General features: G+C 43.0%; 1 protein-coding gene across 2 annotated transcripts; it reads right to left on the reverse strand.

Annotated features, from left to right (window-relative positions):
- Window positions 1-584: 584 nt before the first annotated feature.
- CX3CR1 (C-X3-C motif chemokine receptor 1) lies at window positions 585-12412 on the reverse strand. Of its 2 annotated transcripts, none has more exons than XM_085303679.1 (2): window positions 12305-12412; window positions 585-1664 (listed from the first exon to the last, which is right to left on the reverse strand). In XM_085303679.1, the coding sequence occupies exon 2, from the start codon at window positions 1647-1649 to the stop codon at window positions 585-587; it is 1065 nt and encodes a 354-aa protein (XP_085159805.1). In that variant the 5' UTR covers window positions 1650-1664; window positions 12305-12412. The 2 variants fall into 2 exon arrangements, with proteins under 2 accessions (XP_085159805.1, XP_085159797.1); XM_085303671.1 differs by lacking the exon at window positions 12305-12412 and adding an exon at window positions 10957-10989.
- Window positions 12413-16504: the final 4092 nt, after the last annotated feature.

Genomic DNA, 16504 nt, shown 5'->3' on the forward strand with positions numbered 1-16504 from the left:
TTTATTAGGTATGAAAGCACAGGTAAAACTGCACATTTATTGCAATCAATAACGCCCAAATCACTTTCATGTGAATATAAGTCAATATATAACGTAAAAAATATCTCCCTTTACTAACAGTCAGCTACCGTCTTTACTTGAGGAAGGGTTTACATCCATGTACATTCGCACCATATGTGGACACACACACACACACACACACACACACAGAGAGAGAGAGAGAGAGAGAGAGAGAGAGAGAGAGAGAGAGAGAGACTTACATGATAAAACCATTTAACAGCTTCCCTATCCTCAGTTACTAAATTCTTCTCCATCTTCTGGTCTAGGCGTAGAGTGCTGATTTTTTTCTTCTACTTTCCTCTTCCTCTCTCTTGATTCAATTCTATACTCAGCCTTGACATATTGTACTACTTCTGTTTTTAAAATATTTTCTATTTTAGAATATTTAATGCTTAATGAGAACCATGCCAGTAATTCACTGAGGTCATATGTCTTTTCATATGGGTAATGGCAATCTCCCAGTGGCTGCCAGCCCGATGGAAGACATAATTACATGTCTTTTATTTTTTCCTTCACAGAGCTTTTCAGAGGAAGACAGAGCCATCCCGGTCATTGGTGTTTAYGGTTATGTTGCTGTTCACGATGCTTTCTGAATAACTAGTGGAAGAACTTACCTGGTAGCAGTTGCAGGGCCCACAGAAACACATGAATGGACAGTACTTCAAGCAGACTTGATAAAGGTATTTCCTGAATTTTTTCCCAGCAAAAGCATAGATAATAGGATTGAGACAACAGTGACTGAATGCAACAGTTTCAGTCAGGTGCATGGCATAGTCCAAAGATTTAACTTGGTTGCAACTTACAAAAAAGTCATAGTGCTTTAAAGTTTCTAGAAAAATCAGCACATTGTAGGGAGACCAAAAGAGAAAAAACACAACCACCACAATCAAGATCAGTTTTATGGCTCGTGTCTTTTTCTGATTTTTGCAGGACATCAGGCTTTTGATGATCCCAAAGTAGCAATAGCACATGATGCAGACTGGGATAAAAAACCCAAGGGTGTTCAATTCCACATTGCAGAACACCGTCCAGATATTCTTAAGCTCATCAGGGTACACAGAAATGCAGCTAGTTTCTAACTTTTGAGTAAACAGAAAATGTGGCACTGAAGCTAAAGTTGCCATTACCCATACTCCAAAAACTATAAGAAGGCAATGGTTCGTTGTTCGGGATTTCAGAGAATATGTTGCCCGGACAATAGCCAGGTATCTGTCAATACTGATAACAGTGATAAAAAACATGCCCCCAAAGAAACCAATATAATACAGTGAAGAAACAACTTTGCATGGAAAATTCCCGAGGGTCCATCCATGCACCACACTGTAAGCCCAGAAGGGAAGGGAGATCACAAAGAGAAGGTCTGAGACTGCYAGGTTCAGGAGATAAATGTCAGTGATGCTCTTTATACTGCCTTCTTTCACGATGGCAAAAACGACCAGCAGATTCCCTGAGAGGCCAAGGGCAAACACTACAGTGTAAAATATTGGCAGAAATACTTTCCCAAATTCCTGGATATCAATTTTATCACAGAGAAAAGCATATTCATCATAAATGAATTCAGTCGTTGCTTCTGGGAATGCTTCCGTCATGCTGATTTTTTTTGGCTAGAGGGAATATGAAAAGGGAAAAAAAATATTAGAGAGAGATCCAGCATCTGCTGTGGAGCAATACTGAGAAACTTCATCAACACAGGCACTTTGAGATTGTGTCACTATTTGGTTTCACAAAAATTGTATTACTGCAGAGGTTGTGGTAGTTTCCGATAGAAGTCTAGACTTTTCTGTTATGTGCACTTCATTGAAAATTATTCTTTATTTTAAGAAAAAAATAAATGTGAATTTTAAAGGCTGTCAAATAGACCCTTTCTTATTGGAAGAGTGGCAGAACTAGCAGCAAGCTGTCATTATAGTAACTCTGTAGGTGGTGCATTGCACCATGAGAAATRCCAGCGCTGTCCTCGCTCAGCAGGAAATGATAGCGTTACTGAAATGTAACTTAATCAGTGTATGTTACTTGCCAACACCAACAAAGCAGATCTAACCCTGTACGTTAACCCTGGGGTGTGAGATGTAGAGTTTGGCTCAGCCTGAGCAGATGCCTGTTGACATGGCTGTAGCAAAGATGGGACAGCGATAATCCACTAGGTGTAAGCATATCTTTGACGATTTTTTTTTCAATCATCCTATCATCGAAAGAAGAGAAACTCTATTGACACTTCCCTTCAAGCACTGAAGCATCTTATGACTGCCCTGGCCTTGGGTACAGGGTAGTCAGGGTAGAGCCAGGGCTTGTTAGCTCAGAGGCTTTACTGCATCCACCTGGTTAGCATACATGAGGCAGCCCTGTGACGTCTGCGCTTGYTCGTTTGCATCCAATAGTTCCTCTGCACTCCCTCAGTATGTGATGTTTGAATCTCAATAAAGACTTCTGTTCTCAGGGGATCAAAAATCTTAAAGAACATTTATTACTACCTTGGGTCTGCTCCTGTTTTGGGTAAAGAACTCTTAAGTATCTTTTATTTGCTCTCTCTGTAGGAAATGAAGGGAAATTGAGCATGATATACTGTACAGAAATCCAGGGACCAAAGGCCAAAACAATCTGTTAAAGCTAAGATTAAAGAGAAAACTCACTGACAACAAAGTCACAACTTACAACTACCCCTTGGTCACAGTGTCAAAACCTTCTTACAGGAAGCCATTGACTGTAGCCCATCAACTAGAAAAGTGGGATTCAGTTCCGTGAACTTAGAGCATCTCTAAAGTGGTTGTTTCCGTCTCCTGTTATTGGGATAGGTAGGCAATACAGCCAGCAAAGAGCCATGATCAGATGCAGGTCAGACCAAATCTGCCTTAAGATGAGCTGGACTGCTTTCTAGGCTTCACTGACTCTATTGGCAAAACTCCTTTTGGCTGTGTTGAGAGCAGAGGCATATTGCTCAGTGGTAAACTCGAATGTTGTCACTACTTCTGATCCTGACACTTGAAGTGGAGTAGGTTCAATCCTAGCCTACATTTCCATGTTTCATTGATAGCATTAATTTTTATAACCTATGTTTAAAACAAGTCTTGCAAGGCTAAGAGTGAAGTAAAAAATCTCTTGAGGTGTAAGACAATCCTTGCCCAAGAAGTTTCATATCACTTGGTGATAACTCCCCTACTGACATTTAATGTGGCCCTATTGACGTTTTCTCCTAATGCCTCATTGCTAGACTGTTGTTTCTGGCATGGGGCACAAAGTTCTGACCTCTTATTTTGTAGTCATTTCTCAAACTTTGTTTCTGTGCTGCTTGGAAACACTTGCACTCCATTTTAAAGTATCTTTGTATTCTCAGAGCTCAAAGCGTAGTTGTCCCCAAAACATTTAAATGAGAAGTGCCAATAATCATTAGAAAACAATCTCTGTGGTTTTGCACAGGAAAAGCAGGCTAGAAGACAGGCAGTCTCARAGCTAGTAGTTTCAGGGCATGGGCACAGCGCAGGGAAGGCAGTTTGCAGCAGGCAGTCACACTCATGAGCTGAGCAGCTCCTGCAGAACATTTCCACTTGAACTGGGAACTGAACCTGCCTGCAGACTCCATCCAGCCCTTTGCTTGCAACCCCATTTAATTCCTCAGTTTCTGGAGATGTGGTGTTTGCTATTAGCAGAATTAAAGGGAGATTAGGAGGAAACATGGAACCTGGTTCCCTACTGCTCAGGTAGGCCCATCTGCACGGTGCCCAAGCCTCTTTCCTACTTGGCTAGCATGCTCTGCATTTGGATCTTCACTCATGCACTTGAGTGAGTCCAGCTGAGGCCTACCAAGACGTTTGCAGGCAGGAGCACATGGCATACGATGAGAGGCCGACAGCCAGATTAGATCAACCTTAAGAAGAGATGGCTCAAGGGAGATCTTCCTGCTGTCTGCAGCTACCTAATGAGAAGCTGTAGAGATGAAGCAGGTAAACCCTTCTTGGAAGAGTAACAGGCAATGTCCACAAGCCGCAACATGGGAGATTCTTACTATGTGGAAGATTTTTTCCTCTGTGAGGGTGTCAGACAATGAAATATGGCCCCAGAGAAGCTGTGAGATTTCCATCCCTGGAGATATTTGACACTCAGCTGGACATGGCCCTGAGCAACCCACTCCAACTAGCCCCAGTCTAAGCAGAGGACTAGGGCCCTCTGGAGGCTCCTTCCTAACTCAGTGGCTCTGCAACAAAGCAGGACAGAGGTCACAAAGTCCCCGTGAAGTGCTCTGATTTCTACTCTACCACATAAGCTCCTCTTGCAGACATGTCTCTCCCTGTGTGACAGACAAGAGTCCTCTCACACGCAGAAGAAAAAAAGTAAGTGGTGCTTGCTTGTATTCTCTTGGCATCTTTGCTAACCATGCAGGCAGAGTAAAATGTCGCAGCCACAGAGGGTTATTGGGTTGTGCTTACCTGTATGGTGTGAAGTTTATAATTTGGAGAGAAGGAGCTTATTTTGTTTTACTTTCTCCTCTCTGAGGGCCCGTGGCTGTGCTGCTCTTTCCCATGCTCGCTCCCTTAATTCATGTCTAGAAACACAATTAGTTCCCCTGGAGAGTTTCAGTATGAATCTGTACATGAAATTATATTTCATTTGACTCACAATAAATGTCCAAATTTAGAAGAAAATACAGTTCCTAACAAGGTCTGACAGATTTCTGCATATCCTGCTTCTACTGACATCATTTGGAGGGAAACCTGGACTTGAGAATGGTTAACTTCTTTATAGGAGCACATTAACAAGAAGTGCGGGACGAAACCCTGACCTTACTGAGGCAGGAACTTCACTTAGCCTAGGATTTCTCCTGAAGTACTTTTTGCTGAAGTAATTTCCACTAGTTCACTGGTAGAGATCATTTATAATAGTAAATTATTTCCTTTGCCAGCAAACGAGTGGTTGCTAAGCCTATGGGACCTATGCCAATGGAAAGGGTAAGATACTGCTACATCTTGAATATGCAATATGTGGTCACTTCTTTTTGAAAATGTAGCTCACATGACACTGTTTTTCTCAAAATAAGCTCATGTTTCTCAACAGGTGGTCTGAAAACTCCAAAGAGCTCACAAAAAACAGCCCATGTCAGATAGGCATAATGTGATGAAATTTTATTAAACTCTAAAGCAAGGAAACTTAATTATGTCCACCTTCATGCTTCTTTGATAGATATTCTCTGCCAGTCTTGCAAAAATCACTGCAGTATGTGCTATAGTCTTTGCCCTGTCARCTTTAACTCATTTTTCTCTCTTGCATTTATGATAAATATTCAAATAAGGGGAAAAGTTAACTGAAAAATATAGAGGATACTGAATAAGGATGGCACATGTCTGTAAGATCTTTCCTTCAGATATTTTCCCTTGCTGAATACAGAAAATACATTCACTTCTGCTTCTCATGAAACTCTTCAATTGCTTTTCTCTTTCCCCAGATTGCCCCAGCAGCTTTACAGTCTACTCCCCACAAAACTTCTGCTTTTAATTACGTTTATAGCTGCCTAAAAGATTATGTTCTGCAGGATGAAAATCGTGTTTCTCAACTCAGCTATTCCCAACCATTCTGTAGTGTGTGTGTTGTATGTAATGCATAGGGAAGTGAGATTATGACAGATTCACATACTCATTTAAACAACAGAAGCTATATTTCAACTCTCAAACAGCATTAACTGGGTGAGGCAAGATTGAAACCCCGTTTGCATTTCTGGGTGTTCTAGTTATCACCCTTGGTACTTCGGTTCCAAGTACCATGTTGCAAGCTTTACTGCCAAGAAGACAGCTCTATGAGCACTTTGGCTCTCAGTGAATGAAAAAGGAGTTAAAAAATAACCCAAACCAGATCTCTGCCAGAGGTTCATGCTTCAGATTTGCACAATATGCTGATAAGAAAGTATTTAACTCCCAAACAAACTCAAAAGTCTCAAAACTTTCACACCTTAGTCAGCATTTCTGGGTGACATTGGCTAGCTTGCTTTTCTCATGCAGAYGAAGCATATTCTCAATGCGGTCAGAATTTCATGTTAAAAATCCAGAGTTACACTGGGCTAGGGAAGGCGGGAGGCTTTGCAGGAACCCCTGTGAAACCATATGRGTGCATAACTCATTCTCACCATTAAAGATGAGTAGCGACCACTGTACCCACATACAAACCCAGCTGCTGTTGTGTTTTTGAGACTACACCCATCTGATTCTTGCCTGCCTACGATTCTCAGAGAGGCTGTAGGGATGCACCTCCAGATGAAATGCCATAGCTTCTGGTGGCATTTCTAACCCTCCAAAAAAAAAAGAAAAAAAGAAAAGAAAAGGATTTAAGGGACTGAATAAGGATTGGTGGAAATGAGTCGTTGGTAGTGTTCTGCATGGCACTTTCGACCAAGTCCAGCTACAAGCATTTAATCACCAGGCTGCTGTTAACACGGTTTGGATGATACCCAAAACAACACTTAGATTTATGAGCAATATGCTAAACAGAGGCAGGGTCCTTTTTTTAGTCCTGTGCACAACTGACTCATGCAATTCACTTAGCTTAGCTTTAAGAATAGGGTGGCAGCAGGGATGGTCTCTGGAATTGCTTGGGATCATGTTAGTTACCCACAGTCAAAAGTACATCCAATCCAGCAGATGCAGTTATTTTAAACTGAGTCTTTCACTTAGTCCTGAAATGAGGAGACTTCTACAGGCATTGGAAGCAGCCAACATAATGCCAATATTCAAAGAAAGGAAGCAAGATGAAACAATATCACCTAATGCTTATCCTGGGCAAAATAAGATTCAAGTAGTAAAGAGAGCAAGGGTAGCTAATGTTAGTCTGTGCGGCTTTATAGAAAATAAGCTTTAGTTTTGTCATCTGATGACATTACAAGGTTGATGAAAGGTTCTATGTGGAAGCTTTGACTTGAATTACCTGCTTTTTTGATTGATCCTCTCTCCAGTCTAAAGCAACATGATTGGATTTGGACTGACTGACTGTCAAATCTCAAAAAATAGCTGTCAGTGAAGGAAGCTTTACTGAATCAGGAATATGGCGTGTAAAATTTGGCAGAGACTATTAGTCCAAAGCTTAAAGCTCTTCAATATTTTCTTCAATGGTCTGAAAGCAGACGGGAAATCAGAGCTAGCAAGGTAAAGTGATAAAAAAATTTGAGAACCAGATAGTGATTCAAAGAGATCTGAGTAATCTGGAGCTCCTCAGATGATTCAAGTTTGTTTTAATTCAACCAGAACTGTGTACATGGAAGCTAAACAACAAAGACTGTGTCTAGAGAGTGGAGGTGCATCTCCTAGGAAACTTTGCCTCTGCAAACACAAGCAGACACTGAAACTGAGTTTCCACCCAGAGGTTTCATTTAGAAAGGCTGATGCAATCCTTGGGTGTTTAAAGAGATACCAAGAGGGAAGGAATGAGAGAGGGAAGATTCTACCGTTGTCAAGCTTGGTGCTGGGGCTGAATGCATACTTTGGGGTCCTACTTCATAAGAGGTTGAGAAAGTATAGAAAACAGTCACTGAAATGATTTGTGGGCTAGGGAAAAACCTCATTAAAATATAGAGAGTGGTGCTGCTAAAAAGAAGCTGATTTGACGAAATAGTATCACATTTGCTGGTGATAACAGATGTGACAATCTCGTGGGATCAGGCATATGATAAATCCCTGAAATTGATGTAATTTCAAGCAAGAAATATCCAAGTTAGAAATCAGACATACATGTTTAACAGTGCAAGGCTGATGACTGGAACAGACTTTCGTCAGGAAGATGTGGCTTTTGCATGTCTCGGAGTATCCACATCAAGAGAAAACATCAGCCTGGGAAACAGGCTGTAGCCAGTTACAGTTAAGGAGCTCAGCACTGGAGGTACCAGATAAAAACTTACAGCCCGGGATATGCAGGAAAGCAGAGGAAACGAACTATTGGGGACGCACTAGCCTCAACAACAGTGACTTTGCTTTGGTAACTCATGACTGAAAAAGGCAAACTCTCCTCATGCCGGCTACTTCACCAGCGCTAGGCAGCCCAGATCCCAGGATGGGACCCTCTGGAAGGAAGTTGGGTCCTGTGAAGAGCAAGAAGTAGCTGCTGAGGTTGGTTTAGAGAAGGGGCTGTGTTATGTTTATGAAAAAAGCAGCACAGTTTGGGGACTGGGATGTTGTTTTTAAATAGCCAGTCTGCACTCTGTCTGTTAAAACTTGTGTGTTTTTTTTCTACTTCTAACCAGTCCTTTCACCATTCCTCCATCACTTCTGAGCAGACGTGGTGTAATTCCAGGTGCATCCTTTCTCCCTGCTGCCAAATTCCTTCTCTGATGACTTTAAGGTAAGGAAATTCCTTTCTTTGATATTTCTTTCTTGAGTGATTTATTCTCATAATCACAATCAGTTGGACCATTTTGTGGATAGGCAGAGTTCTGAAAAGTTAATAATTGCTTATCCCCTTGGATGATTTAATCTCTGAAGGCTTCCCCCAAGACTTTAAGGGTAAGTTTTTTAAAAGTGAGCAGTGATCTGGGCTGCTTCATTTGAGGGTTTTCCAATTCAAGGTGGAGTTCCAAGTACAGAGGAAGGGTGCTGAGTGGCTTTGAAAAATCATAGCTTTTAAGCTATCCAGAATCAGGGACTCAGAAATGGAAGCCTATCAAACCACCGACGATTAAGAAAAATATAAACCTGAATATTGCAGTGGCTTGTAGTCCCCTAACTAATGCATCTATCACAAATTAAATTAGAAGCAGGCTCCACTAGCTGGAGATGAGCTGCCTGTACATTTACAAATTTAAACCAACAGTTTTAGTGAAAAAAAAATATTTGGAAAGATCAAGCTTCGCTGGTAGAGGGCAGGAGGGGATAGTACAGAGTCCAAAACCCCAGCACCTCTCTAACCTTCACATAAAATTTTATAGCATTGGAAAGCACTTGCTCAGATAAGTTTAGAGAGATAACCTGGAGATAATCAAAGCACAGCAAATAACCTAAACACAAATTTCAGTTTAGCCCATTGCATCAAGAAAAGATGTGCTCTGATAAAAAGCCCCATGGACAGTTATTAATGTCTCTGACAGCAGTGATATCTTCACTGCCTGCGCTTCAGAGCAACCACAGAGCTATTATTTTGAGCAAGTGCTCACACCTTGGCAATGCACAGAGCCATCCAGCTGACCAGGCTAGTGGCTTCATTCAGACTGTTTGCTTTAAGTCCACAGCAAAGTGGGCACCGTGGAATGAACCCCATTGCCCTGGGCAAATCCTGCCTTCAGCAATATTCCTGTATTTGCCAGTTTTGTCCCTCCACATAGAAGACTTGCTGAGAGCTCTCCAGGAGGAAGAGCAGTGCCACAGCGGTGTGTGGTTTGCTGGAGCTGTGGCAGTTTGCCTCTGTGGTTATTGGTGTATTTATAGTAAAAGCAGTAAACTCATATTTTAATGCTTTCTGCTCATTCCCTTGACTCCAGAGAGGACAAACCCTGCTGAGGCTGACACTGCAGCAGTGCAGGAGACTTGGTGCCTGCACTCTAGAGTCCCACCTGCTCCTTGGACCAGGTCACCCAGCTCTAGGCAGCTCCTACACATGCAGCCATGGCCCACCACAGGCAGCTGGACCTTGGGATGGCAGCACCCAGAAGCCTAGTGAGCAGCTGCCACTACCACAGGCCACAGCAGGGCAAATCTGCCAGACACTCACTCTGCCTCCCCGAATCTCTTGAGCCTAAGGCTGCTTGTAACACTGAGTAATTTCATATCAAACCAAGCATAAACAACAACTAAAAGCAACTTTCAAAGATAATGAAAGCTTAGTTTTCAATAATCCACACCACCCATTCTTCTTCCTGCTGCTGCTCTCCAGATGTGCATGCTGAGATCTTTCTCCAAGTTACTCAAAGGTCTCAAGCCATTTTGAGGCTCTTTGGGTCCTCCTGAATCATTAGACATCTCTTAAACTCTCAAATGACTTGCTGGAGCATATTTATTATTACTGCTATTCCTTAAATAGCAACAAAAATGAACGTGACCTTACTGGTGCAGGCTCTTGAGTAAATGAAGACAGAGAGCTACATGAAGACATTTTCCTGGAGTGAATCAGTGCCTAGTTCCTGTATAAATCAATTTTAACGGATTCAAATAATTCTTCTGAATGAGAACCATGCACTTAGGTGCTTCTGAAAATCCCACAAGACATTAGTCTGAACCTCTAGCAGTCAAAGTACCTTTAGAAATCTGACCCTAAGCAACCCAGAGCCCTAAATTTCTGTTTCAGAAATGACTTATGCACTTAAGAGACTATAGTGTGAGAGTATGATCCATGCACCTGTACTCCCCACAGGTCTTAAAATTGCGATTTGAAAAATCACTTAAATGGTTCTGAAATGTTCACCCATTCCTCTCGGGATCATGATTTTGTGATCTTGATCCTGTGACCAAATGCAAGGGTACCAGTACTAGGGTCCTCTGCAGAACCTGTACAACTGAGATGGTTTCAAGGCAATGTCCTGCCCCTAGAGATGTGCCACAAGGAAAGGAAAATAGATAAACAGTATGGGAATAGTAGTGAGCACACACAGCTAACTGGAGTCATTTGAAGGACTGTTTTTATGCTAGCAAAGGCTGTGGAGCACTTCAGCAGAGGAGGCACCGGGTTCCTGGGGCCTGACATCTTATCAAAGGGCAATGGCAGAGCTGGAAAGGGAAAAGACTTCCCCCAAGAGATGCCTACTGGGCAATGGGAGCTTGGGGTTATCGTCTTACTGGACGTTAACTCCTAGGATCACCCTTGGAAAATTTGTTTCACAGGTATTTCCTCTAACCTGTTATTTTGCCTATTTACCCTTTCTTTTTAGACTAACATTAGTAATGCTCTACATCTTTTAAAATGTGTATAATTGAGCGTTTTCCCCATGTTTTCTCTTACCTGGTGTTCCTCAGTATTTCTTGTTCCCAGACCTTCCCTTCTTAAGGGACACTCAAATTTCTTTTGTATTTTCTGTTGAAGGGACAGTTAAAACAGAAGATTGTTTGTAGCTGCGTGCACAGTTTTCAGTTGTTTCTAGCAGCCATTAGCTCCATCCTCTCAGCGCCTTTGTAATTGCATCTATTCCTGTAGTATTCCTGTACTGTAATTTCAAGTAATTCCTGCCCCCCGTTTTGTTATTAATAAGATCATGTTGTCATGGCATCCTTGAGATTAGAAACAAGAAATCTGTTAAATCATCTACTCCAGCTTTTAGAGGGCAGTGCCTGTAACCCTTTAATTGCTGAATGAAATTTAAGTAATGGAGCTTTCCAGGGAAGATGACGTTATCATGACAGACCTCTCAACTTACTAGTCATTCTTGTATCTCCTTTGTCAAATTTTAGCTTTTCTCTTCCTTACAGACACTCTGCCCAGTTCGTCTCCCAGTTTGGTATTTTTCTGCACTGCCATCCCCTTGTAATTCATTGTGGTTGCTTTCTTTCATTTATTTTATTAATCAGTTGCACTGCCACACAGGGTTTACCCCAACTGACTAGATTTTGAGAACTGCTATTTGTGGATAGATGTTTATACCACGCTGCTACTTAACAGACTGCTGCCACTGTATTACACAAATGTCTCATAAAAACGAACAGATATYTTCGTACAACATCCTTCCTATGGAAAGCTGAGTCACAGAGAAATTAAGTAATGTGGTCATGTAGAAAGTTTGGTTGTTGGAATTTTGAATTTCTGTCATTACCGCACCTACATGTCCACATAGACTATTTCTATCCTCTCTACCAAATTTTCCGTACTGGCCCGTCTTTCACCGGCATTGATGTTCATGATTRTGGTTCACTAGCCAAAACTAAAAACATGCAATGCTGGGGAGTTTACTATCTGTGAAATCCTAGCAGATATCAAACAAAAATATTGAACAATAGAAGAGCTGTATCTTCTTGGTCCATCTTTCTGTGCTAATACTACACACCCACATTCATTTATTAGAATTTTGCTTTAGCCTTGAAGACTTCTGGCAGGGTTGAATATTTCTTTTACCACAAGATGTCACATTTATTTAGTTACCAAGCAGAATTTATTTGTCCCGATCCACTGTAGCTAATATAAGTGCTTCCCTTTCTAATTTCGTATTTCATAAATGTTGCCTCCATCATCTTTGCCCAAATGAAATTGTTTAGACTCTGTGAGCTATGTAATGACAACCTTCCTTAAGTTCATGAGACACACCATTCCTTGTCATCCAGATCTATCAAATTCTAGGTAAAATATAATTATATCTTACCTTAATTCATAGTTGCATTGAAAACCAATGCTTTCTTCACGCTGAGCCTGATAATTTTTAAGTATATATTTCCTCTTCTCCAGTGCTTATGCGTACCCTATGCAACATGTGAACTTTGGCAGAGGAGCTTCCTGGGCTGAGCTTCAGGGCTGAGCTGAGACAGTATTACTGTGTTCTGCTCAGGTCATGCTGTYGTGTTATGAAATAGTGAAGCAGGATGCGACCAGTCAGAGGGGCAGAAGTGCTTATAAAAAGATTGCAAAGAAGCAAGAAATGCTTTAGGAGCTTCATACTGAGATTSTAAAACCTCTCATCCTTTTGCCTCTCCCTGCGTGCTCTAAGGGTAGATTTTTTTTTGATGTTATTTCTATTTGTAAACTAGCTCTTCCCAGATAGCTCCAAGGTCGGTCTCAGCACAGGTTAGGGGCTCTTCCCAGCAGCCATTCTGCATGCCGCTACGCTGTCTGAGGGGCAGAATGGGCAGCTTAGGCATGGGCATGCTAGCCACCCAAAGCCAGTTGTCTCACGGGCAGCAAAGGGTCCCTGGCCCATTTCAGTTGGTGCTGCCTCTCAAGTGCCTAAAGTAATTGCCAAAGGAAGGAGGTGCTGGGCCCAGAGCCAGACAGCTCCTGTCTGTGACTCAGATGCCTCGCAGAGCAAGCCAGCCTAATCCAGATCGCATGGCTAGTGGAGTCTTTCCTTGGCAAGTGAGGGGAAGTGCCAGGAAAAGAGCTGCAGATGCTGGTGGYTGTGGGTTGGAAGCCCTCTGAGAGCTAGTATTCCCTCTGCACACCTGCACGTAGTGAAGGACAGCAGGGAGCAGCRGGGAGGGAGCAAACCTGCAGGGACAGATGTGGCTGCCCAGGGCTCAGGGGAGCACAAGTGGTCATGGAGGCCAGGCTGACCCAAAGCAGCCAGTGCTGCTGCATGAGCTGCCGGTGGTACCATTTCTCTGGCAAGGAGTAACAACACGGGAAGGCATCTTTCCCACCCTGGGTCCCTGTTATTTAGCCCTTTAATATGGTGTTGCCACTACTAGAATCAGGTCATAAGCTTTGTACTGAGCTTGCAAGCTCTCAGGACTGGAGCTTGTCAAGCTTGCTCTGTCTGAACCTTTCTTCACCTGCCTGCAGCGTTGTTCTACTTGGTCTAGCAGAGGCAGTAATTTCTCTAATTGACCAGATGTTTGTTGCTAATTTMTTTTAATTTCCTTTGTGAGGTTTTACAAAGACAGCAGTAACTAGCAGTTATTCTATGCAGAATGAGAATTTATGACTCCAATACAATGATGTAAAGAAATGCAGACCTGGCATGGTAGCAGAGGCCTTGAGAAGTGTAGCCCCACGCTACAGGGTAGARGACAAGCATGAGATGGTAAGAGATGAGGCAGTGGCTGGCACTGGAGACCCCCAGCTTTAAATAGCTCACTAATGCTTAGTTAACAAAATGCAGACCTGGAACTGGATAAGACACCCAATTTTGGGGTGTAACATGGAGCTGCAGATGAATGAAGAAAACGGTATGAAAGTGTGCCTGCACATAAAAGTGTCCCCAAGAGGATCCTAGAGGAAGGCAGAAAAAAACCCATCAACACGAATATCACATTACTCCCAGCTGAGGACCCCAGATGCTGACAACGTGCTTCACCACCACACTACCAGCAGTCACATAAAACTACCTTCATTCACCATGATTCAGAGGAGCAGGAGAAGAGTGAGCACAACAGCAGGAAAAGAAGCTGATGTGTGCGTATAACAATTTTAACTACATTATTCTTCTTTCTTTTTCTGTAACAATTAGATTTGCAGTATAATGATTAGACTCATAAGATTTCCATTCTACTAATAATAAATGATTGGCTTGTTTATGCTCTGCTTCCTCTTTGCCCATAAGCAGGATTTTGAGTGTAATACCATGCTGCAACCAAGGGCTTCCTATATACTGGAAGGGATCGAGATTTTAGAGCTTAACTATGTTCTTTTATTAAGAAACCTTTCTGGCCCCAGACCTCACCCCATGCCCTGCTCAAGGACGCATGGGGAGGGGAGGGGACCTTGGCAGTGGTTTAGCACACAGCATGATGCACCCACAGCTGCGACTCTGCATGCATCTCTGAGCACTGTCAGGGCATGGGAAACAGCTCAGCTGCGGTGAACCCAAACAGGAAGCTGGGCATCAGGGTGAACAGTAAAAAGGGACACAAGACACTCCGCATTTGGGTGGGGTGATGCACCAAGGGCCACCAGCACTGTCCTAGGCAGGCATATGCCGGACTACAGCCCTGCAAACACGTACTGGTGTTGTCCCTGCCTCGCATGTAAAGGAAGCTTAAAATGCTGGGAAAGTTGCAGGGTTCAGGCTCTCTCAGACTAAGACAATGTTACATGGCAGTGCCACTGGTGCCTATAACTGCATCTATGACCAGGAGTTAAAAAATTAATTTCTTCAGGAAATGCTCATAAGAAATCGTGCAACTCTCCAACTGCGACACAATATAGGTAAACTTGTGATAGTCTGAGAGGATGCACATCCTCAGCTGATCCTGGGCCAGGATCAGAGGGTGCACCTGGTCTTCCTTTGAAGCAGCTCTCTCAGGAAATTTATATGGAAGAGGGCTTAAAGCTGTATAAAGGGCCATGCAGCTTGAAACATTGATATGGTTTAGATCAGGACAGACTAAACAGATGCATTAATAATCACATAATCATTGAATCCATGTGAAGGAGTTAGTAGAAATAGTGGAACTGAGCTTATGAAAGACTATTTGCCCAGCAACTCGCCACAGCAATCAATGAGCAACAACTCAGAGCAGGTCAGCAACCAGTAGAGATGAAAGACTGGAAGATGCTCTCCACCTCACAAACCTCATCCACCTCAGCCCGAAGGAGGGCAACACAACTCCACTTCTCGGGACGCCTGAGTGTGGAGGCCTCCAGCGATGCCTGGGGCCAAACATGCAGGGCCCGAACGGATGACAAACAGACACCCTGTTTCTCCTGACAGACAACCACCACACCTGTCAGCAAGGAAAGGGGGAGTAGAGATAACCATGTTTCTATAAACTTGTAGTGTTTATGTCATTAATCACCCTTCCGCAGAGGCAATAAATATCCAAACTCCTTCACATGGATTCAATGATTATGTGRTTATTAATGCATCTGTTTAGTCTGTCCYGATCTAAACCATATCARTGTTTCAAGCTGCATGGCCCTTTATACAGCTTTAAGCCCTCTTCACTACACCATGAATTACTTTGTCTCCCCTGAGAAAYAAGGGTTCACCGTCACCTTCAATAGTAAGCCTCAACTGTACCTCACTAGGCACCATAGGCTTCACTGGTAAACCCTTRGGAGATCTCCATGAATCTCCTTCTGTGATCTTCTAAGACCTGCACTGCAATGGAGAGGTACCTTTCTGGCTGATGGGAACACTTTCCAGGGTACCAGGGAACCTTTGCAATGGTGGCTGCCATCCCCCCAGGGCCTGCACAATTAGGAAACCCCTCCAACGCAAATCTGCTTTGCCTGTGTCCTCCCCAGCCCCTTCCTGCAGATGAGTTTTATAAGAAAAGTATCAGTAATCCAATATGATCTTCACAACTGTGTGCACTTCTACACACCAAACTCATTTACTACTAACCTATAAAACATGGGAGCTCACAACAGGCTGGATGGTTCAGAGATCCTCATTAAAGCTGGGCAGTGAGCAAAGACTGAACCCTGGAGTCCTGAGCTATCTTATTTAGAGCTTTCTTCCATATGTCAGTTGTGTGGCACTGAGATATGCATGATAGCTGTGACGGTAGTGAACCCTGCTGGCCATATTTTACTTCACATTTCTCTGTCAAAACTCTCCTACATTTTCTCTTTCAGAAGACCCGGCTGGGTGAAGACACTCATGGAGATGCACTCTTTCTGCAGAAGCACCTTGTTCCAGTCCTCTATGGGGTCAGGTGTGCWCTTTGCTCAGAGCCCACCCGGTAGCTTTTGGTATGGATACGGGCACCTGCACCACTGAGCACATGCATCTCCTCAATGATTGTTCCCTTTGCTCACTTATAAAGGAAAACTCAGCAGAGGGAGCCTCATTTCTTCAGATCATTGTCCATTACAGATGCAAGAAGATGTGCTCAGCTCCCATGGCTTTCCAAATTTTCTTCCCTTCCCTTCCCTTCCCTTCCCTTCCCTTCCCTTCCCTTCC

Source organism: Rhea americana, unplaced genomic scaffold (genome assembly GCF_003343005.1).
Source record: "Rhea americana isolate MKP2758 unplaced genomic scaffold, rheAme1 scaffold_100, whole genome shotgun sequence".
NCBI classification, from domain to species: Eukaryota; Metazoa; Chordata; class Aves; order Rheiformes; family Rheidae; genus Rhea; species Rhea americana.